A 24,856-nucleotide genomic window follows, 5' to 3' on the forward strand; every position below is an offset into this window, starting at 1 on the left:
GGGCATTTTGCGATGTACAATTAACTGGCCATTTGACCAATCTGAGAGAGGTGATAACAATACTACTTAAATTCAAACCTGCCTTTGAAAAAATGTTCTAACCTGCCGCAAATAAACAATGCTTTTCCAACATTGGCAGTGTTTTTAAATTTGAATTAGCCTTATGATCTTTATCCAGCATCCACAATTGTTCTTAATAGATCCCCCCCTCCCCCCATTTTAAACCTTTTGTTTTTGCAGCGTTTGTAGAGTAAAGGAACGAGTGGAAGTTTTAATGGTGGTACAGATGCAGTGTTTGGAGGTGGAGCAATAGCAGTCACTGTATGATTTTCCGGGATAGAGACAACAGAGATGGGCGGGGTAGACCTCCGTTGCCACAGTGACTCAAGCTTTCTCTCATTGCGGCTGGTTCCTGTCTGGATTGTGTTGCCGCCCCATTTTCACCCAATTCTCCTCCCTCCGCTTGCTGGAGCCGTGACGCATTTGCTCAGTCGGAGTGAGGATCGGTTCCGTTCCTATCAGAGGGCAAAAGCAGCGACCAAGACAAGAAGAACGTGGAGTGAGACAACAACACCATCGATATCCCAGGGGCTTTCCATTGCTGTGCAGTCGGTGAGTATCTGATACATTTTGTATCAATTTAGACAGAATGGAATGTTGAGAAATGGATACATTGAATCGGACACATGTCCCATTCAGTCCAAACGTGTCAATCTCTCCTTCCACAGCCGCTGGAATTAGATTGCCTGGTTGCAAGAAATGAGTTAGATGGAAATAGTTCGACTTTAAGCAGAAATCATACACATTGGGCCAAGAAAAAAAAAGCTAAAGTATTTTCAGCAGTGCCCGAGATAGATGAACAACTTATGGGGAGGGAGGGAGGGGGAGAGATGTAGAAAAGACAGTAATCGCTTAATTTAAGATTATGCAAAAATTAATGTTCATTTTTCTCTGTTGATTTGTGTTCCTGGTGGGCAGGGGTTTTGTTAGGAGGAATGAATGGGGAAACGTTGATGACTGTTGGGTGATAAACTCCCCTCTCCTTCAATTGTACCCGTCCGATTCTCTCGGAGATTAACAAGAGACAGAAGGAAATTGATGCGCCAGCCGTTTGTCAATGAAATGTACAAGGAGCTAGACTTGGACTCTTTACTGCAATGTTTTGCATGCTGATCTTGGATCTGATTCAGACTGTATTTTAGCACAGACACGGCACGTTTCTACTCTCCCTCTCTTTCCACCTTCTTTGTGACATTAGCCGGAGAGATTATCAAGGACGCTGACACCTAGTGTGCACAGTTGCATTCTCCTGTACTCTGCTCTGTCTCCTTTGATCACGTAGCTTCCCAAACTCAAGACGAGATTGCAGGCGTCGTAAATTCTAGTGAGCTTCCCCGTACCCCACAGAAGTATTTAATAGTTCTGTATCAGTCTGCATCTCAACAACATCTTTTCACCTTGCTCGATTTGACCTTGTTGGAGAGGACGGTGGTGAATACAATATAATTCTGTCTTTGAGGTGCAGTGATGGTTAATAGTTCCCCACTGTGTCTAGAGTTAATAATCCTTTCCTTAGGCTACTTTTTACTACTTATGAAGAGCTGGCTGTTGACCTCCAGGAAGGAGAGGAGTTCTGAAAAATACCGCAGAAATTGAGACTACCTGTTAAGAGTTGGGGTCAGGGTAGACCACATTAGCAACGGGAAGGGACCAAGAGATCTCTGAGTGCCCTGGAACATCTCACCTGTTGTTACTTGATGGGCATAGAATGTGTGGCACTGATGATCAGTGACAGCAGAGAGTCCGCAACCACACAACCCCCCCTCCCCCCAATTCCTTCACATTGATGGCCCTGCATTCAGCTGTGTAGACCCTGAGCTCTGAAATTCCCTCCTAAACCTCTCCACCTCTCTCTGTTCTTTCAAAACACTCATTTAAAGCCGACCACTTTGACTAAGCTTTTGGTCATCTGTCCTATTGGCTCCTTAAATAAAAACAAAAAATATTGGCTCAGCAGGTCATAGCCTTTACTATGTTAAAGGCTATTTAAAAGCAAGTTGTTTGGGATTAGGTGTGAGGCGATCACAATTTTTCTGCTTCAATTTTTTCTCCTCGGCTCGATGATTTGCACTGGGGTATGGTTCCATTGCGGTCACTTGGTGGTGAGCCTAAACGCAGAGTGTTGGTAGGCTGTTTAACCAGAGAATGCATCACACCTGAATCTGACCCTGTATTGTGTCAATGCACAAGGATCACTGGATAATGATCAGGAGCAGAAACTCTGCCTGATATTCCCCCCCCCCCCCACCTGTCTCCCATGGGCACTGTAACCAATTGTAGTGCTTCTCTGTAATCTACTAATATAGCACAGACTGGGGATTAATCTTGGCGCCTCAGGTTTTGTATTCGGCAGATATGTTCTTAAATGCTTCTTGACCGTTGTTGTGTAATTGTGGTTTATTTGTGCTTTTTATCTCATTTCAGAATATTGGATAGGGAAAGACATGCTTATAGGGCTTTCAGGAGTAGAAAGAAATATTGCTGTATTATTGCCATGAGGCATGAACTGTCCAGCAGGAGCACATTCTTTCCCGTCCGAAGATGTTAGTTTAGTTTCATAGGTGCTAGTGGATGTCTACTGGCCACCTTTCACTTTGTGAGCCCTGTGTTTTTTCCAGGCTATTTGATAGTGTCAGGAGGGGATATGTAACTACTTTTCAAATATGTTGATCATAAAGTCCTCACATGACAAGGGTGGGTGGGGAAGAACAGTAATTACAAGCTCTCGTTTATTGTATCATGTGACGAGTCAGTGATCGAGGAATTTTAATTGTTATTGATAAAGGTATAATTATATAAGCGTCTCGGCATTGCTTAATTATATATGAATCCTTGTGTTGTTCCTTAACCTTGGTGGTGCTGTTAACATTGTGAAGGAGCATTTTTCAGCAGGAATTACTGGCTCACAAGACAGAAATTTCTTTTCTGTTGGCAGTTTCAAAAATAGCACTGCACGTCTAATAACACAGTCCCAATCAATTTTGTTTACTTGATTTTTGTTTAGGCCAAACGCAATCTGGAGGCCAAGCTCAGTGAAAGTGATGCCTTATAACTTCAATATTGAATCATTATCGCATTTTGTACATTTTTAAAGCAATTCATACTCCTTCTACATCATAGCCAGTGAGTAATTCCTCTTTCAGCTTTGAGGTCTGGCTAAGTGATGGTCACAATTAATACTCTACCTGGTAACAAATTGAAATGGCTTTATAATCTTTTTTAAGGACTATTTTAAGTACAACTTTAGATTGGATTGCATCTGCAACCTTTATGCTGAGAAGCGATGGGACACCTGACTTTAGCCAGCTAGAGAATAGAGGTATGGGTGGGGGTACCAAGTACTCAGTAGCTTGTTAACTTAGCAGTGGTACAGCGAACCCGAAAAGGAGGAGAAACCTGGAAAAAGTGCCAAAGTCACAATCTCCATGGAGTATAAACCAACAATGGATACTACCAAATATACACAAAACAGTTGCCTTTCAGCCATGTCAGTCGTGGCTCAGTTAGTAATACTCTTGTTTCTTAGCCACAAGATTCCAGGTTCAAGTCCCACTCCAGGACTTGAGCACAAAATTCAAAGCTGACACTCCAATGCAACAGAGTGGGTGCAGATGAGGCCTCAGTTTAACGTCCCATCCAAAAGACAGCTCCTCCAATTCTGGCCACAATTCTGCGCATCCCCTATTTTCGTCGCTGCACCATTGGTGGCCGTGCCTTCCGCTGCCTTGACCCTACACTCTGGAATTCCCACTCCACCTCTCTCTCCTTCTGTATGATGCTCCTTAAAATCCAACTCTTTGACTAAGCTTTTGATCATGTGTCCTAATATTTCCTTATGTGGCTAGGTGTTAAATTTTGTTTAATAATGCTCCTGTGAAGTTTTACTATGCTAGTGATCACAGTTAGTGGTATGTGTCTTCCATGTGCCTTCAGACAAGGGAGGGAAAAATCAGTTGGGGTTCCCACTCCTGATCCATAGCTAATCACTTGTTGCTTCATGTGTGAATGTTGGGTCATGACCGGCTTTTCCTTGTTTAGGGAGCCCATTGCAGTCAGATAGCCTGCCAAGACTTGAGGTCATGGCTCACGCACAAACCACAGTGGCAGAGTAATGGAGTATGCTAGGATCCTACCAATGCAACAGGTACCTTGAAGAGAGGAGCAAAGAAAATAAGGCACAAAGGAAGCTCTTGTTTTCCAGATACTGATTCCAGGTGCAATGATGTGGTGAAGAGTCAAGGGAGCAGAAGTCAGCAATGTGTGCTGACAATGGGCAATGTTATTGACCTCTCGTAGAGGAAAAAATTGCATCAAATTCCCAGTTGATATTTAAAATGAACTACCTGTACTTGATAAAGGAATATCATTCAGAGACTGGCTGTGGCTGTGGTTGTTATGATCAAATTTGAAGCAGAGCACCATGGCAACCATCCAGCTGATTACCAGAGTGATGGAGATTGGGGCTTTCAACCTCAGCATGTGTGGAAGCTGTAGTTCTCAATTCCTTAGCTTATGGTGATCCTGTTGCCATGATCTATCTATTACAAACCTGCTTCCCCACTGCGCCCTGATTTACCTTACTGCCTACATGTACACACACTCCATCTACCTCCCCCAGCCCCCGTGTGGGACGTGTTACCCAAAGAGCAGTTAAGTCGAGGCATACATTAACACAGAATGCCGTTTTTGCAAACAGTATAAATGAGGTCGAGCAACTCAATGGTGGTACGTTTGTCACTTTTTTTGGAAAAAGTATAAAAATGATAGTCAGTGCTCATCTGCTTTCATTTAGCTTTAGGAACAGGCGAGGCCATTTAACCCTTCGAACCTGTTCCTGCCATTCAGTGAGCGCATGGCTGATCTGTGGCCTAACTTTGCCCCATATCCCTTAATAGCTTTGGTTAACAAAAACCTATTAATCTCAAATTTAAAATTTACAATTGATCTAGCATCAATTTCCATTTGCAGAAGAGAGTTCCAAATTTCTACCACCTTTTGGATGTAGGAGTGTTTGCTAATTTTGCTCCTGAAATGTCTGGCTCTAATTTTTAGACTATATCCCCTAGTCCTAGCCTCCCCAACCAACGGAAATAGTTTCTTTCTCGCTTCCACCAACCCCTCCCCCCTGCATCTTGTAAACTTCATTCAAATAACTTCTTAACCTTCTAGGAAGAGCTAGAGATTTACAAGCAGTTGCCAATCTACAGAGACTCTTCCCAGTAATAGCTCCTCTAATGCACCTTCGGACATACCTGAGAGTAATTAGCCTTTAAATGACTTGAATGTCTTTCTGCAGTTTGATATTTTGGCTCTAAATGGATATGAAAGATCCATCTTGGCAACAGAATAAGACATTGTACATTAAAGTGTACAGTAGCCCTCTCATGAAGCAGCATAATCTCTGATTTACCATGAGCGACCCTGCAATTATATTAAAAAAACATTGGTCATCCGCTGTCTAGCCTGGTTTTGTATCTGTTTATGGACAGCTGGCTGATCTGTGGAGATCAAGAGGTATTATTGGTCCAATCTGATGACACAACATGATTGGAAAGTGATCATGTTTAATCTGTTAGAGCTCCTAGTCTCAGACTTTGGCCCTCACTACCTCTGAAGGAAACAGCAGGCTATCTCCACCTCTCCTCCTTTTAAGACAAAGAATTTTACAACACAGTAACAGGCCATTTGGCCCAACAGGTCTATGCTGGTGTATATGCTCTACTCGAGCCTCCTCATTTTGCTTCATCTCATCCTATCAACATCTTCTATTTGTTTCTCCCTCATGTGGTTATCTATCTTCCCCTTAAATGCATCTACGTTAATTGTCTTAACCACTCGATGTAGTAGCAAGGTCCAAATTCTCGCCACTCTCTGTCTAAAGACGTTTCTCCTGAATTCCTTATTGGATTTATTACTGACTACCTTATATTGATGGCCCCTAGTTTTCGACTCCCCCCAGAAGCGGAAACATCTCTACGTCTACCCGATCAAACTCCTTCATAATTTTAAAGACCTTAAAACCGATTTCTTGTACCGTGATTTTGATTCCCTATTCCAATGTCTCCTTCTTCACCATGGTGTCAATTTTTTTTCTGAATTATGCTTCTGTGAAGTGCCTTGGGATATTTTACAATGTGCTATATAAATGCAAGATTTCTATTTTCCCTATGTGAGTAAATATGAGTCTTGGTTAAGCTGTACCCTAGCCATATACTATGGTCATCATTTCTTGGAAGCTGCATTCTTGGACCCTGCAGACTTCAGCAGCCCCTTTAGCTAACCTACAGCCTCAGCAATGTGAAGAAGCTGTTTAGAGGACCGACAAGAGAGAGAGTGGGGGAGATATTCTTGGGTTTAAATTTAATAGCAGGGGCCATGAGATTCATTTATTCTCCAGGAAACAACTACTATCCTTGGGAGAGACCACTAGTATTTGGAAGCTTGATATTTTCTGATAGGATGTAAGTCGGGTGGGAATAACTGACCAGTCACAAGCACTTCTGAAACATTCGCACTTCTATGTGTGATAATAAAAATTGAGAATTTCTATTTTAATGGTTATTTGAAGGTGAAAGACGGGCAGCTTGTTCACAGAACACACTCTAGGGAGAAAGTTATAAAAAATGAGAAAATAACTATCGCTGGCAGTGAATTACAGCAATGTCAGTTGGAATGGCCCACTTCTGTATTAACATCAATTCTATATAGTTTGTGGGTGATTATCAGCTGGTTGGCATCTCTTTTTGTTAAAATACATGGACTGAATTATCAGCTACGGTTGCTGACCCTCTCCTTAAGAACACTCATTAGTTTTATTTGTGAATGCTGTGCTCTGCACCTTTCCCAGAACAGCTGAAAGTTAGATAGTTACAAGGGATAAGCCTGGTTATTTTCATGTTCTGTCCCTAACACATTCTGCCTTAGCTTTGAACATAAATTTTGCAGAATAAATATTCCAGTATAGGCAGAGGGTAAAAGAGCAGATGTTGAGTGTAAGAGATGGAGATATGAGGGAATATTTTTTTTTTGATTAGCTGTGGAGTTTTGAGATATTGTCAAGGAAGAGGGACAATGGAAAGATGGAGAGGTTTAAACCGTCAGAGAGAAAAAGAAGGTAAAAGATTGAAGATATGAGAGGGGTTGGGGAAAAAAGGAAATAACCTGCATTTCTGTAGCACCTTTCACGATCCCAGGATGTCCCAAACAATTTTACAGCCAATGATGTAGTTTTTGAACTGTAGTTACCAATGTTCCCTCCAATGTCTCTTTGCTTGTTGCATTGTGCTGGTCCCTTTTAAGATTGTTGTGAGGCCGTGCATGCGCGCTTCTTAAAGGGAGCGTTGGTTGTGCGCAGCCTGTTTGTTCCCTACGCGGTAAGTTCTGGATTGTTGCACAGCTGCTCACCCACACAACTTAGAAGGAACATGGGTCACTTGAAATGTAGGAAACAAACAGCTTTTTGTGCGCCGCATGATCCCACAAACAGCAAAGTGTTAATGACCAGGACATCTGTTTTTACTGATGTTGGTACAGGAATAAATATTGGCCAGGACCACAGGGTGAAACCCCCACCCCGCTCTACTTCAAAACAATGGTATGGGATCTTTTAGGAGAGAGCATTACGGGGTCTCAATTTAGTGTCTCATCCAAAGGACGGCACCTCTGACACTGCAGCACTCCCTCAATACTGCACTAGCAGTGTCAGCCTAGATTTTGAACTCAAGTCTCTGGAGTTGAACTTGAACCCACAACCTTCTGACTCAGGTGAGAGTGCTACCAACTGAGGCAGAGGTAACACCACAGGAAGGTGGAAAGATGGAGAAATAGATACTTGGAGAGCATACAAGCTATTACTATATCCTATATTGATATCCTAATGATGGAGAGACCCCCATGTAGATATAGCTCTTTGGTTGCTGCCAGGGAACAGTTGAGGGGATTATCAGCTGATGTCATCAATCCGTTTGCCCATGGAAATGTATTCTTAACCGTGAAACATCATCTGACCTTGTATAAATTAATTGCATGAAGCTGTGATGTGTGGTTCATTCCTGAACTCCTGCTGCATGGAATCACTGGGATAAAAATAATTGAAAGGTATGGATGTGATTGTTGGCAGTTTCAGCCAGTGAGGAAAAATAAAACTGGAAGAGTTGAATCAATTGCCCTCAAATGTTTCCAAATGCAATATGGTCGACAGTCGACCCTCTGTTTGCTGCCTTTGAGTCTCAGAGTAGGTCTTAAGGGTGTGTATTACAGAGATGATGTTTGTACAAAGGTTTTCCAATAGAGAGGGAGCCAAATATTTCACCAATGTAAAACTGACCATAATTATGTACAGATTGACGTTACATTTCCAGTCTCCAGAGAAGCTAATGTGAGAGATGGAAATATTGTATCACAAGAAAATTCTGGATGAGGAAGACCTTAGCTCATTTTAGTTCCTCCATTGGACCCTAAAGTTCCCTCGTTGCCGCATCTAGTTGTTTCTTAAATGACTCCAGGAATTTTGCCTCCACAGGCAATCCATTCCAAGTGTTTCCTGTACAGTATAGTTAGGTTAAGGCATATTTCCCGTATGTTACCTGTGTTATGCAGAACCTAACCCATGCAAACACCAACATGTCTTTGGTCTGACTCCATCTACCTCAGGTTAAGCCTAGACTCATAGATGCAGCACTTTGCACGTGCTCGCTCTTGTGCTGAGCCTCCTCCCAGCGTTCCCATCCCCCCACCAACCAACCGCCAATATCGGTTCCATTTACTTCTGCAACATTTTCCATTCCACCTCTACCTCTGACACCCTAATCCACACTCTATTAACCCATCAGCTGGATTTCAACAATTATGTCCTTGATGTTTTCCACCATTCATAAAATACATCTCTCATTCCTTGCTCCATCTCCGCCACCTTCAGCCACCATGTCCTATCCTCTAGAATTTCATTCTTCATCATCTCCGCCACCTTCAGCCACCATGTCCTATCCTCTAGAATTTCATTCTTCATTATCTCTGCCTTGTTGCCTCTATCCTTGCCTTCAGAAACATCCTTAAGACCATCCTGTTAGATTATTTGGTCTCCATGTGATCCCTGTTTCCTTTACCTCCTCTTGTTTTCCATCAATCTGTGAGTGCTTGTTGCTGGTTCTGGGTACCAAAGGTAGAAAACAATTGTTGCAAAGATATCCCCAACTGTCAGTTTGACATCAAGTCTTGAATGAATTGGAAGAAATTTTGATTCGATGTAGCGAGGCTGAAGCCATTTTTTTTTTAGCTCCCATCAATTCCTACATACCTTTCCTATTTACTCCATCAGTTGTCACTTCGGGCTGAGTGGGGGGAAATGGTGGTGTAGTGGTAATGTCAGTGGACTAGTAATCCAGGGGCCCAGGCTAATGCCCTGGGGACAAGGGTTCAAATCCCGCCATGACAGCTGGTGGAATTTAAATCAATTAATTAAAAAGAAAATCGAATCTGGAATTGAAAGCTATTCTCAGTAATGGTGCCGATAAACTATCATCAATTGTTGCAAAAAACCTATCTGGTTCACTGATGTCATTTAGGGAAGGAAATCTGCCATCCTAGCCTGGTCTGGCCGACATATGACTCTAGATCCACAGCAATGTGGTTGAGTCTTAACTGCACTTTGAAATGGCCTAGCAAGCCAGTCAGTTGTCAAGGGCAATTAGGGATGGACAACAAATGCTGTCTTTGGCAGTGACACTCACATCCCATGAAAGAATTTTTAAAAATCTGATGAAAAGAAAGAAAGAACTTGCATTCGTATAGCGCCTTTCATGACCTACTGGACATTCCGAAGTGCTTTACAGCCAATGAAGTAATCTCTGAATTGTAGTTGCTGTTGTAATGTAGGAACTGCAGCAGGCAATTTGTGCACAGCAAGCTTCCACAAACAGTAAAGTGATAATGATCAAATAAAGTATTAGTAATGTTGGTTGAGGGATAAATATTGGCCAGGACATGAGGGAGAACCTCCTTGCTCTTCTTTGAATAGTGCCATGGGATCTTTTACGTCCAGATGAGCCTTGGTTTAACAACTCACCCAAAAGACAGCACCTCTGACAGTGCAGAGCTCCCTCAATAGTTCACTGGAGTGTCGGCCTAGATTTTGTGCTTAAGTCTCGAAGTGGCCTGATGCAGAGAGTATTTTTTGTTCCCTCCACATCCATTTGACCATCGTGGATTATAAGGAACAGCTGTTCCTTTGTATATTATAGGCAATGCCATTGCTTTTATCATTCTTCATGGAAAAATAGGTGGAATCTCGGACTGTGGTCCACTAAGCACAGTTAAGATCCCTGGAATCCCATATACAGTTGAAATTTGGCCCGTTCATTGTCTATTGCAGCTTTTCTCTAACTTATTGGCTACTTCCTCTATCTATATGATAGATTTCATTGCACGTAGGATTCATCCTCTCCGGTTAATTTCAAGTAAGTTTACTTTTTTGCAAGCGAGTTGGGGGGAAAAGGTCCTTTTTTAATGTAGAGACCTACACCCATGGTATACAACCACTAAAGAGAAGGCAAGATAAATAAAGAAGTGGTGGTTAATTAATATTGGGTTTTAAGAACCTGTAGACTGTAGAATGGGTCATGCCAATTGGTAAAGATCATTTTAGACCCCAGGAAATAAGGGAGATTGCTAATATGACTACAAGACTGGCTTTGTGAGGTTACAGATTGTGGATTGGGGTGTGTTATCTGCGAGAAAAGTCAAAGATGAGACTTCAGAGCACAGCATCCTTATTTATAGCTCAACGTAGTAGGTAAGTGGGTCAGAAGATAAAGGGTTTGAGCCTTGCACCAGGAGTTGAGCTTATAATTTAGGCTGATACTTTCAGTACTGAGACTCCATGCTGGTGTTTGAAGAGCGAGGAGTTCTCACCCTGTCCTGGCTGACATTTCTTCCTTAGCCAACATCATAAAGAAAGATCCTTAGGGCAGAAAAGGTTGAGGGAAGAGTTGGTAGAGGTGTTCAAAATCGTGAAAGATTTTATTAGAGTTAAATAAGAAGAAACCGTTTCCAGTGGCAAAAAATTAATTAATCACAGGACACAGATCCAAGATAATTAGCAAAAGAACCAGAGGCGACACGATAAAAACACTTTTTACACAGTGAGCTGTTGTGATCCGGAAGGCACTGCATGAAAGGGTGGTGGCAGCAGATTTACTAACTTTCAAAAGGGAATTGGATAAATACTCAAAATTTAAAAATTGCAGGGCTATGGGGAAAGAGTAGCGGAGTGAGAGTGATTGGATAGTTCTTTGAAAAAGCTGGTGCAGGCAAGATGGGCCAAATGGCCTCTTTCTTCAGTGCTGATCATTCTGTGATTTGTATGATTGATTTTGCAAAATTTTGCCATCAATTAATGCAAAAGACAAGGCTGAAGCATCTGCATCCATCTTCAGCCAGAAGTGTCGAGTGGATGATCCATCTCGGCCTCCTCCTGAGGTCCCCAGCATCACAGATGACAGTCTTCAGCAATCCAATACACTTCATGTGATATCAAGAAACAGCTGAAGGCACTGGATGCTGCAAAGGCTATGGGCCCTGTCGATAATCCGGCAGTAGTACTGAAGACTTGTGCTCCAGAACTTGCAGCACCCCTAGCCAAGCTGTTCCAGTACAGGTACAACACTGGCATATACCTGGCAATGTGGAAAATTGCTCAGGTATGTCCTGTGCACAAAAAGCAGGACAAGTCCAACCCGGCCAATTACCGCCCCATCAGTCTACTCTCTATCATCAGCAAAGTGATGGAAGGGGTCGTCGACAGTGCTATCAAGCAGCACTTACTCAGCAATTACCTGCTCGCTGATACTGGTTCTGCCGGGGCCACTCAGCTCCTGACCTCATTATAGCCTTGGTCCAAACATGGACAAAAGAGCTGAACTCAAAAGGTGAGGTGAGAGTGACTGCTCTCAATATCAAGGCATCAAGAAGCCCTAGCAAAACTGGAGTCAATGGGAATCGGGGAAAGCTCTCCGCTGGTTCGAGTCATATCTAGCCCAAAGGAAGATGGTTGTGGTTGTTGGTGGTCAATCTTCTCAGTCCCAGGACATTACTGCAGGAGTTCCTCAGGGAAATCCTAGGCCCAACCATCTTCAGCTGCTTCATTAAAGACATTCTGTCCATCATAAGGTCAGAAGTGAGGATGTTCACGGTTGATTGTGTAATGTTCAGCACCATTCGTGACTCCTCAGATACTGAAGCAGTCCATGCCCATGTGCAGCAAGACCTCGACAACATCCAGGCTTGGGCTGATGTGTGGCACGAATGTTATTTTCCACTTAAGTGCCAGGCAATGATCATCTCAAACAAGAGAGAATCTAACCATCTCCCCATGACATTCGATGGCATTACCATCACTGAATCTCCCACTATCAACATCCTGGGGGGTCACCATTGACCAGAAACTGAACTGGCCTAGCCACATAAATGCTGTTGCTACAAGAGCAGGTCAGAGGCTGGGAATTCAGCCCAATGCCTGTGCACCAAGGCACAAGTCAGAAGTGTGATGGAATACTCTCCACTTGCCTGGATGAGTGCAGCTCCAACAACACTCAAGAAGCTTGACACCATCCAGGACAAAGCAGCCCGCTTGATTGGCATCCCATCCATGAAATTCGACATTCACTCCCTTCACTACTGACGCACAGTGGCAGCAGTGTGTACCATCTACAAGATGAACTGCAGCAACTCACCAAGGTTCCTTCAACAGCACCTTCCAAACCTGTGACCTCTACCAACTAGAAAGACAAGGGCAGCAGATGTATGGGAACACCACCACCTGCAAATTCCCGTCCAAGTCACACACCATCCCGACTTGGAACTATATCGCCGTTCCTTCACTGTCGCTGGTTCAAAATCCTGGAACTCCCTTCCGACCAGCACTGTGGGTGTACCTACCTCACATGGACTGCAGCGGTTCAAGAAGGCAGTTTACCACCACCTTCTCGAGGACAGTTAGGGAAGGGCAACAAATGTTGGCCTGGCCAGCGACACCCATATCTCCCAAACAAACAAGAAAAAAAATTAATTGGTTGTGTCTGCCTTCATTTCACCAGTCACTGCACATCAAAGTTTTCACTGTGTGAATTGCTTTGAAATATCTTGGAAAGAGGTAATAGGGCACTTCATAAATGGAAGTGTTTTTCTTTACAGTTGTCCTTGCCCTGAATGAGATTGTAATTGCCATTACTGCTCAAGGGTTCAAGAAGAGTAAATGATTTTATTATTCCATTCTCTTTTGAAATGCCCAGATTGAAAATGTAAGTTCTTTTTTAACTTTATGGGGCGAAATTGTGCAGCAGCTTCTATAATTCACTAACATGGATTGCTGAGCCCTTATGCAAGTGCTCGTCTGCTGGAAGCCAAACCAAGTTCTCCTGCAGGTTGATCCTAGCTGAGAGCAGAATGGGAGTACAGATGGCAGGAAATGGAGACAAGCAAGTGCTCTGTTTTTGCCCTGTCTCTTACTCCCTTTTCCGCACATTCCTTCCCTCACGCTGTCATTTACTTCGTTCTGTAGACCTTTCCCACACTACTAGCAGCAGACTTGGCAAGAGTTTGTGCAGAGCTTAAATGAGAGAGCAGGAAGTAAGGGGGAGTGGAAAAATAAGACCAGTAATGAGAGGATATTGGCAGCTCGGTCCATCTGTGTGCATTCTGTGGCTGGTTTTTGAATTTCTGAACTCTGCCATCAGGCTCTAATGGGGATCAGAAGCCCGCAATGTTTGGGGAAGCAATCCACACCACCGCGATCTTGCGCCCGGTGGCTCATTAATATATGCACGTGGCTGCCCCCCCCCCCCCCCCACCAAAATCACGACACGAGGGCGGCCTCACCAATGCAGTGAATGGCATCACCTGAGACAGGAGCATTTTTGAAAGGCTGCCAGCCTGCAGACAGTTCCAAAGATGCAGAGTTGGCACCTACCCCACCTCCTCTGTGCAAAACATGCAGCATTCACTCCTTCCACGCCCCTTGCCAATACCTGATTAATGGATGTAGAGTTGCAAACCCCCCTCCCCCCTCACTGCCACCCCCACTCATTTCTGGCTACTTATATTTAATGAGTTCGCTGCAGAAGTGAAGAAGAGCAGGGTATTACCTACCAACCTTTGCAAGCACCGAGGACTCTCGCCTCAGTGGTGCCAGCTTTTCAAGGGCGGGAACGTGAGGGCACCTGAGTGCCGCATGTTGAGTTGAAGATTACAAACGGCTGGTAGGATCACGACAAATTTCATTAAAATGTATGCAAACAGGTAATTTCAGTATTTGAAGTGTGGTCCCACTGCAGAGTGGCAGTGTGATGACATGGAGCTTCCTTGCCACCGGGTAGATCGGGACCAGGAATCCCGGTTTTGGTCTCCTTGGCGGCTGCTGCCGCTCCGACCTCTCGGCACCCCTGCCCCCGCACCCCCCCACCGCCATGGAACCCAACTTGGGCTGGGAACAATTGTGATTTTTCCCCAGAGCAATCAATTAATTGCCAGAGGGCCACTTTGATGTCCAATGAAGGACGACTGGAGGGCCAGTCGGATGCAGGATGCCAAGGCAGGTAAGTGAAGGAGAGGGCACTTTAAAATGGAGATGCCCACTCTGCAACGTTTTCAAACTTTGAATTAAAGTTTAAACTTTGCAGTTGGGCCACCAGTGAACGGGGGGTGGGTGGGGGGAGCCCCTTCACAGGGCGACTGAGGTGGCTTCTGCTGCACCCAGGCAGGCAGGGAAGGCCTCTAAGCCTGCCTGGAGTGCTGGTCAATCCCCCCCCCCCTTCCCAGTCTGCTGCTAGGAGACCCCCTCCAGTCAGTTAAACTGTCCCCCGTCGCCTCTGGGAACCTAGGGGCTGGCTGGAAAATCCCAGTCACCCTCTGTTAGCAGGCCTCCAGTTTGGTCAATTGACTAGCCGATGCGGGCGGTAGCCCTGCCACCCCTCATCCCATCTCTGAGAAAATGGCCCATGGGTGGGACGGAGTCATGGAACTGGCACACAGGCCAGCGTCGCAAAATTCCGCGCCCATCTGCCTCTGTTCCTGGCCCTGTTGGGGGCTAAAAATCCAGCCCATGGTTTTTTAAAATTCATTAATGGGATGTGGGCGTCGCTGGCCAGGCCAGCATTTATTGCCCATCCCTAATTTCCCTTGAGAAGGTGGTGGTGGTGTGTAAACTTTTAAGTAAAGACGATGCTTCTAGCTTCCCTGATGATTCGAGTGACTGTTTGACCGAGTGAGCCACACAGCAGGAAAGTTCTATCTTGCTGAGGTTTATTCTTCAACCAACACCTAATAACCTGACCATCTGTTTTGAGGGAGTTTGCTGTGTGCAAATTGGTGTCCCATTCCTTACAATGGTCGATGCAGTTGAAAAGTACTTCATTGGCTGAAACGTGCTTCAGGATGCCCTGAGGTTGTGAAAGGCGGTGTATAAATGTTAGTCTTTCTGTACTGTGCTCACTGATTTTAGTTGAGGGCAATGGCTGGGATGCTGTAATTGGCTGCCTTGGGTGAGGATGGGGAAAACACGGCCAGTTCCTGCTCCTGGTCATCATCTAAAGACTCTCTGGGAACTGAGCCTGCCTGGCTGGCAAGCAAGGACAGAATTGCACTCAGTCGAGTCGTAGAGCCTGTTTCCGCTCGCAGAATAGATTTGCGAGAATGGTTCCAGGGAAGAGGGTCTTCATTTACGAGGATCGATTTGAGAAGTTGGGGTGCTTCTCAGAGAAGATTAGATTCAGAGGAGATTTGCTAGAGGTGTTTAAAATCATGAGGGGTCTAGTCAGAATGGACGAAGAGAAATTGTTCCCATTAGCGGAAGGGTTGAGAACCAGAGGGCACAGATTTAAGGTGATTTACAAGTCACCATTGGTTCTTGCCAATCTTTTTTACGCAGCAAGTGATTACGATCTGGAATGCACAACCAGAAGGGGTGGTTAAGGCAGATTGAACCTTGGCTTTCTAAAGGGAATTGGATAAGTACCAGAAGGGCAAAAATTTGCATGGGTACAAGGAAAGAGCTGGGGTGTGGGACTAGCTGAGTTGCTCTTGCAGAGAGCTGGCACAGATATGATGGGCCCAATGGCCACATTCTGTGCTGTAACCATTCTATGTAGAATAGAAGAGTGCAAGAGCCCATTGAACCATACCCCCAGAATGAGTCAGTGTCTTCCACATATGAGAGGGACTGGGGGGAAGTATTTTATCACAATTGCAGTTTATATATTCTCATTATAAACATCATGACTTTGTTAAGTGGCATTCTGTTAGGATCAAGGTTTTAGCCATTTGCAGATAGAAATAGCCTATTAGGAAATTTAATCCTCAATTTATTTTATTGCCTAACTCAATTCCTCACTTGGAAGGAAATGGACAGAAAAATTGAGTAACCGAGTGATTATGTGCTGTAACTTCCCTGGGGGTGATCTTGTCAGCTTGTGTTTTGCTTGGAGCAGGTGCGTATTTATCCGACAGCGACTGGAGCACATTTCCGTTTACTTGCAGGCACAAATGGGAGGTGCTGCTTTGTGATGGAGGTAGATAACGAACCAGGCTTATTTAGTAAATAACTGTGCTCTTCACAATCTCGGGATGCCCCAAAGTGCTTTACAGCCAATGAAGTACTTTTTGAAGTGTAGTCACTGTTGTAATGTAGGAAACACAGCAGCCAATTTGTACACCGCAAGCTCCCACAAACAGCAATGTGATAGTGACCAGATAGCGATGACCATTTTAGTGATTTTGGTAAAGACTCAGTTCATCTCAAGTCCTGATGCTTCTAGTCCTGACAATACACAACCAGAAATCACCACGAGCCACTTGGGCTGATGATTCAGCACAGAAAGAATCTTCTATTAACCATTTCACACATTGAGAGTAGATAGTTACAGGTGATGTGCTACCTGCATCATCCATTGCATTAGACAATGTTGCTGATTTTAAAGTCTGCTGACTCTCTTGTGCATTTTAAAAGTGATGCCAATTATAGATCATCTGTGGAGCTGTGTACTACCCACAGTTACTGCCTAATTCACAATTAATTAACAACAACGCATATAGTGTCTTTAACATAGTAAAACATCCCAAGGAGCTTCACGAGCAATTATCAAACAAAAATTGACACCAAGTCACATTTATTTTTACTTAGAGATACAGCACTGAAACAGGCCCTTCGGCCCACCGAGTCTGTGCCGTCCATCAACCACCCATTTGTACTAATCCTACACTAATCCCATATTCCTACCACATCCCCACCTTCCCTCACTTCCCCTACCACCTACCTATACTAGGAGCAATTTATAATGGCCAATTTACCTACCAACCTGCAAGTCTTTGGCTGTGGGAGGAAACCAGAGCACCTGGCAGAAACCCACAAGGTCACAGGGAGAACTTGCAGACTCCGCACAGGCAGTACCCAGAATTGAACCCGGCCTGCTGGAGCTGTGAGGTTGCGGCGCTAACCACTGCCGCCCATTACTTTTTTTTAAGTACACCCCTACTCTTTCTATACTCCTCTAGGGCCTCTGCTCTTTTCAGCCCTCTGAATCTGCCATCAGCATCCTTTTTTTTCCCTTATCCAATCCTCTATATCCCTTGACATCCAGGGTTCCCTGGACTTGTTGGTCCTACTCTTCACCTTTATGTGTACATGTTGGCCCTGAACTCTCACTATTTCCTTTTTGAATGACTCCCATTGGTCTGACATAGACTTTCCTACAAGGAGCTGCTCCCAGTCTACTTTGGCCAGATCCTGTTTTATCATATTGAAATCGGCCTTCCCCCAATTCAGTACTTTTATTTCCGGTCCCTCTTTGTCCTTTTCCATAACTACCTTAAATCTCACAGAGTTATGGTCACTATCCCCGAAATGCACCCCCACTAACACGTCTACCACTAGTTCGGCTTCATTCCCTAGGATTAGGTCCAGTACTGCCCCTTCTCTTGTGGGCCTTCCTACGTGCTGGCTCAAAATGCTCTCCTGTATGCACTTAAAGAATTCCAACCCCTTTAAACCTTTTGCACTAAGACTATCCCAGTTGATATTGGGGAAGTTGAAATCCCCTGCTATTATTGCCCTATTATTTTTACACCGCTCTGAGATTTGCCTACATATCTGCTCCTCTATCTCTCCCTGACTGTTTGGAGGCCTGTAGTACAATCTCAGCCATGTGATTGCCCCCATTTTGTTTTTAAGTTCTACCCTATGGTCTCATTTGAGGAACATTCTAAGATATCATCCCTCCTTTCTGCAGTAATTGACGTTTTGATCAACAGGGCAATGCCACCTCTTTTACCCCCTCCCCTGTCCCGCCTGAAGATTCTATACTCTGGAATATTGAGCTGCCAGTCCTGTCCTCCCATCAACCATGTCTCTGTGACAGCAATAATATCATATTCCCATGTGTTAATCAACACCCTCAATTCATCTGCCTTACTAGTATGAATCCTTGTGTTAAAATAGATGCAATCCAGCATTGCATTATTCGCTTGTTCCTTAACAGGTCTATATTTGTCCTGCCTTCCAGACTGACTCATTTTCTCTTCTATATTTGACTGTGCATCATTCCCTACTGTACCTCCACTCTGTATCCCATCCCCCTGCCAAATTTGTTTAACCCCCTGCAACAGCACTAGCAAACCTCCCAGCAAGAAGGTCGGTCCCGTTCCAGTTCAGGTGCAACCCAACAAACTTGTACAGGTCCCACCTTCGCCAGAAACAGACCCAGTGATCCATGAAACGAAATCCCTCCTTCCTGCACCATCTCTTCAGCCACACATTCATCTGCTCTATCCTCCTATTCCTAGACTCACTAGCACGTGGCACCGGGAATAATCCAGAGATTGCAACCTTTGAGGTCCGGCTTTTTAATCTGCTACCTAGCTCCCTAAATTCTTGTTGCAGGACCTCATCCCTCTTTCTACCCATGACGTTGGTACCAATGTGTACCATGACCTCTGACTGTTCACCCTCCCCCTTCAGAATGTTCTGCAGCCGCTCCGTGACATCCTTGACCCTAGCACCAGGGAGGCAACATACCATCCTGGAGTCACATTTGCGGCCACAGAAAAGCCTATCTGTACCCTTCATGATAGAATCCCCTATCACTATAACTCTCCGACTCTTTTTCCTCCCCTCTTGTGCAGCTGAGCCATCCATGGTGCCACAGACTTGGCTCTTGCTGCATTCCCCTGAGAAGCTCTCCCCCAACAGTATCCAAAGCAGAAAATCTGTTAGATAGGGAGATGGACCCAGGGAACTCCTGCAAAACCTGCCTAGTTCTTCTACTCTGCCTGGCGGTCACGCATTCCCTTTCTGCCAGAGCAGTCTTTACCTGCGGTGTGACCACCTCCCTGTACGTGCTATCCACAATGATCTCAGCCTTGCGGTTGCTCCACAGCGTCTCCAGCTGCCACTCCAGATCTGAAATGCGGATTTCGAGTAGCTGCAGCTGGAGATACTTCCTGCATACATGTTCACCCTGGACACTGGAAGTGTCCCTGACTTCCCACATTGCACAGGGGGAGCACTCCACGCTGTCGAGTTGCCCTCCCATGACTTACCCTTAATTTACTCCCTTATATTCATAAGGAGATATTGTGGCAGGTGACCAACACTTGGTCAAAGAGGTATGTTTTAAGGAGTGTTTTAAAGGAGGAGAGAGACCTAAAGAGGCAGAGAGGGAATTCCAGAGCCTGGGGCCTAGGCAACTGAAGGCACGGCTGCCAATGGTGGCGTGATGAAAATCAGGGATCAAGAGGCCGGAATTGAATGAGTGCAGAGATCTCAGAGGGTTGTAGGGATGGAGGAAGTTTCTGAGACGGGGAGGTGCGAGGCCGTGGAGGGATTTGAAAATTAATTAAGTGTGGTCAGAGACAACTAGGCTTGAGAGACAGTATGTGTCTGAGATTCACAAGCATTTCATTTCACAGTACAACAGTGTTGTGTTGACATCTACGGTCAAATTTATTCAAGGAGGATTTTGATGAGGGGGCAAAGCCCAAGTTGTACTTCCTGTAGAGACTCACAAAAGCAACGCAGTGATAATTCTAGTTGAAAGCAAGTCATTGTGTCGTGTGTTTACAAAACAACAGGAATAGATTTTTCTGTACTTTTGTTCAAGGATGGCTCTGTGACACCTTTCAGCACAACTCAAATCTTCAAACCAGTTAGGCCAGATCATTTTCAACCCCAATTCATGTTGAGCGAGACCAGGGAGGAAATTTGTCTGATGCTGGTTACACTCATGGAGCAAGTATTGGGCAACGGAGGGAAGATCTGTAGGATTTTAGAAAAAAGTCTAATACGGTACCTGTATTCCAATCTGACCCAGGCAACTACAAATCCATTCACTGAATATCAATAACGAGGGAAAATGAACAAACGTGTCCTGTTGTCGGCTGGAGGAAGCATGTAATAAGATAGAAAATTGATTGACTGAAAGGAAATTATTTGTGATAAACCTTTTATTTTCCTGAGTGCGTTATATAGTGGAGGTCCCTTTTTTTGGACTTGGCCCACACCCACAAAAGATTAGTAATTAAACTAAAAGCCACATGAATCCAAGTAGAACCTGGTCACTAGGTTGGAGGTAGAGGGGATTCGTGAGAGTAGGATTACCAGAATGGGTATAGGTGTTGCGTCAATCCTGTAGGGCTCAGTATCCGGGCCTGTTGTTTTTAATCTAGGCAGTAACTTGGATATCATGAAATATGAGCTGCTTTAATTTGCTGATGACAACAGGGAGAGCGATGGGGACAGATAGCAGCAAAAATCATTACAGAATAATTTGGACCCACTGTGCATTTGGACAGATAGCCTGCAGACTGATGAATATAAAGCATTTCGTAGTGATTGAGGCGGGTAACATAGATATGCATTAAAGGGAAGCTAGAGAAACAAGGGAGAAAATAAATAGAAGGATGTGTTGATGGGGTTAGATGAAGAGGGTTGGGAGGTGGCTCGTGTGGAGTATAAACACCAGCATGGACAAGTGGGCTGAATGGCCTGTTTCTGCACTGTACGTTATATGTAAGCATCTTGAGTATATAACGAATGGGTTTGAATTGACAGAAAGGGAATGGGAGTAATTAATCACTTCTAATGTCTGGCCGATGAGCCAAAGCAATATTTATGTATAAGAGCAGAATGCTGGGATGTATAAAACTAGACAATAGAGCAAAGTCTCTGAAGAGCTTTGAAGTGGATTGCTCAATCTTTCCTTTGGAGTATTGTGCTCAATCCTAGACAACCGCATTAATCCTGAGTGTAAAGGGGGGGTGTTATGAGGAAATATTAGATACATTTGAGCTCTACAGTCTAGAAAGGAAGTATCTTATTGATGTATGTAGATAAGTTAACCTGGAATATACCAACACCAACTTGTATTTATGTAGCACTCTTAACATAATAAAACGTCCCAAGGCACTTCACAAGAATGTTATACAATAAAATATGATACTGAGCCACATAAGGAGATATTAGAGCAAATGGCCAAAAGCTTGGCTAAAAAGGTAGGTTTTAAGGAGTGGCTTCAAGGAGGAAAACAAAATGGAGAGGCAGAGAGGTTTAGTAGGAAGGGAATTCCAGAGCTTAGGGCCTGAGCAGCTGAAAACACGGCCGCCAATGATGGAGCGATTAAAATTGGGGATGCTCACGAGGCCAGAATTGGAGGATTGCAGGTATCTCGGAGGGTTGTAGGGCTGGAGAAGATTAGAGATGGAGAGAGGTAAGGCCATGGAGGCACTTGAAAACAATATTGAGAATATTCACAGCACACTCAAAATAAAGTACAGGACAGAGATTTAAAATAAATATTGGCAAGAACATTAAAGGCCTGCTCAGGTCAGGGAAAAAAAAACCCGACCCAAACCCGACAGAACTGCATCGGACCCGAGCCTGACCTGGCCCGAGTCCCTCCATTTTTTCCCGACCCAACCTGAGCCTGAGCCCGACCCGACCACCGGAATGTTCCCTTTACCTACCTTGTGACTCCGAATCTGCAGGAAGCTGCAGCATGAGCGTGATGACATCATAGAGACGCTCACTGCGCAGACTCTGAGTTTGCCTCCTTGATGTCCCGGACACCCAGCTCAGGTAGGTTTTTTACTTTTAACACTTACCAGCAATACTTAGTTTGTGTGTCCGACCTGAGGCCGAAGGCAGACCCGAAAGAGCGACCCCACCCGAGCCCGACGCACGTCGTCGGGTTCAGGTCGGGTAGCAGGCCTTTAAAGAAAGTCACTCAAAAAGAGTGATAGATTTTTGCAATAATCTGTCAGGTGGGGCAGCAAAGCCATAAAAAATGGGCAACAGTCAAAGGAGATTGGGAAGTATGGGATATTAAAGAGCAGGTCCTCAGTAGGACAGACAACCATTTCTCAGACTTAATCTTCTTGCATTCTTGTAAGAAGAGTTTAAAGAGCATGTCCGTAAATGGAAAACATGACATCAAATGTTTGTGGCTGAAACCTCTTAAGTCTGGGGGTAGTAAAACTACTGAAGGGGATTTAAAAAAAAAAGGTGGGTGAGATTCAAATCTAAATTTTAAAATAAAACTCATCTGTGGCACCCCTCAGAACGCATTCGAAGATGCATTGTATTCGAAGGACAGGAAGATTACACAATGTAAAACATAATGTATTCTGCAATGAAAGTCAGGTGTGTGCTTTTTGTATGGTGTAGTCGCTCCGCACTTTGAGTACTTGGGGTTAGTTACAGGACAGGTTGCAGAACAGAAAATCCTGGCTTTGTGAGAAAGTCAATCAAGAAATAATAAACATTCCAGCTTTATATTAGTGTGGCGTAGAAATTTGATTTAGATAATGTGTAGCATCTGGAGTGCAGTCTAGTAGCAATCTAGTCAGTTTTTCCACTGAAGAAATGTGAATTATTGAATAATTTTGTATAACCCAGCAAAGTGGGAATATGGTGCTAAACATTTTGAATCATCAGATAATTTGAAATATACAACTGAGCTACAGCACACTGTATGTGCATCTCCAAGCATTTATTGAAGTCACTTGGAATCAGGGGTGGGGAGGCGGGGGTTGGTGGGAAACTCTCCACTAGCTAGATTCATACCTGGCACAAAAGAAGATGGTTATGGTTGTTGGAGTCAATCGCCTGAGGAGTTCCGCAGGGTAGTGACCTAGGCCCGAACATCTTCAGCTGCTTCATCAGTGACCTTCCCTCCAGCATAAGGTCAGAAGTGAGGTTGTGCACTGATGATTGCAGTGTTCAGTTCCATTCACAACTCCTCAGACAATGAAGCAGTCCGTGCCCACGTGCAGGACAGCGTTTAGGCTTGGGTGGATAAGTGGCAAATAGCATTCACGTACCAGGCACTGACCATCTCCAATGAGAAGGAGTTCACTTTGCCTTGACATTCAATGGCATTACCAAAGCTGAATCTCCTACCATCAACAATCCTGGGGGTTACCATTAACCAGAAACTTAACTCGACTAGCCATATAAATACTGTAGCTACAAGAGCAGGTCAGAGACTGGAAATCCAGTAGCAAGTAACTCACCTCCTGATTCCCCAAGTCTGTCCACCATCTACAAGGCACAAGTCAGGAGTGTGATGGAATACTCTCCACTTGCCTGGATGAGTGCGGCTGCAACAACACTCAAGAAGCTCGACACCGTCCAGGATAAAGCAGCCTGCCTGATTGACAACCCAATTATCACTTTAAACGTTCACTCTGTCCACTGCTGGCACATCTGCAAGATGCACTGCAGCAACTTGTCAAGGCTTTTTAGACAGCCCCTTCTAAACCTGTGACCGCTACCACCTAGAAGGACAAGGGCAGCAAACGCATGGGAACACCACCACCTACACATTCGCCTCCAAGTCACACACCATCCTGACTGGGAACTATATCGCCATTCCTTCATCGTACTGGGTAAAAGTCCTGGAACTCCCTTCCTAACAGCACTGTGGGTGTACCCGCACTACATGGACTGCAGCGGTACAAGAAGGTGGCTCATCACCACCTTCTCAAGGGCAATTCGGGATGGACAAAAATTGCTGGCCTGGCCAGCGGTGCTCACATCCCATGAACAAATAAAAGAAAAATCTCCTACGTACACATCCATGATCTCTGAAAAATTCTATGGATGCTGGAAACCTGAAATAAAAATAGAAATTGCTGCGGAGAACTAGCAGGAGCAGGTCAGCTACCCGTTTCGCAGTGGAGAGAAAACAAAATGGGGGTGGGGGAGATTCTGAACCAGACACTGCAATGTGGATGAGCACAATCTAATTTGTTCTTTGACTATTTTCTGTTGCCCGCTGTCTCACCGGGGTGACATCTCTACAGATAGCCAAACCTGAAGTTGGATTTGCATCTTATCCATCTCTAGAAAAGAGAAGGCTGAGGGGGTGACCGATTAGAGGGCTTCAAAATTATGAAGGGGTTTGATAGGGTAGACAAAGAGAAGATGTTGCCACTTGTTGGGGGGCCAGAATTAGGGGCCGTAAATATAACAAAAGCAAAATACTGCAGTTTCTGGAAATCTGAAACGAAAACAGAAAATGCTAGAAATACTCGGTAGCATCTGTGGCGAGAGAAACAGAGTTAACCTTTCAGGTCAATGACCTTTCATCAGAGTCATAAGTACAAGATTGTCACCAATAGTGACAACAACAACTTGTAGTTGTACAGCGCCTTTCAATGTCGTAAAATATCCCCAGGCATTTAACAGGAGAAATTGCTTTACCCCGAAAGTGGTTAGAACATGGAATTTGCTACCACAAACTGTAGTTAAGGC

General features: G+C 44.5%; 1 protein-coding gene across 1 annotated transcript in view; it reads left to right on the top strand.

Annotated features, from left to right (window-relative positions):
• The first annotated feature begins 346 nt into the window (after positions 1–346).
• ndrg3b (ndrg family member 3b) overlaps positions 347–24,856 on the top strand; it is a 97,609-nt gene continuing 73,099 nt past the window's right edge. Inside the window, exon 1 of the mRNA XM_068048570.1 lies at positions 347–612. Within this exon, the coding sequence (XP_067904671.1) occupies positions 352–612 (261 nt within the window). The 5' untranslated portion in view covers positions 347–351. The remainder of the gene's footprint in view (positions 613–24,856) is intronic.

Source organism: Heterodontus francisci, chromosome 16 (assembly GCF_036365525.1).
Source record: "Heterodontus francisci isolate sHetFra1 chromosome 16, sHetFra1.hap1, whole genome shotgun sequence".
NCBI lineage: Eukaryota > Metazoa > Chordata > Chondrichthyes > Heterodontiformes > Heterodontidae > Heterodontus > Heterodontus francisci.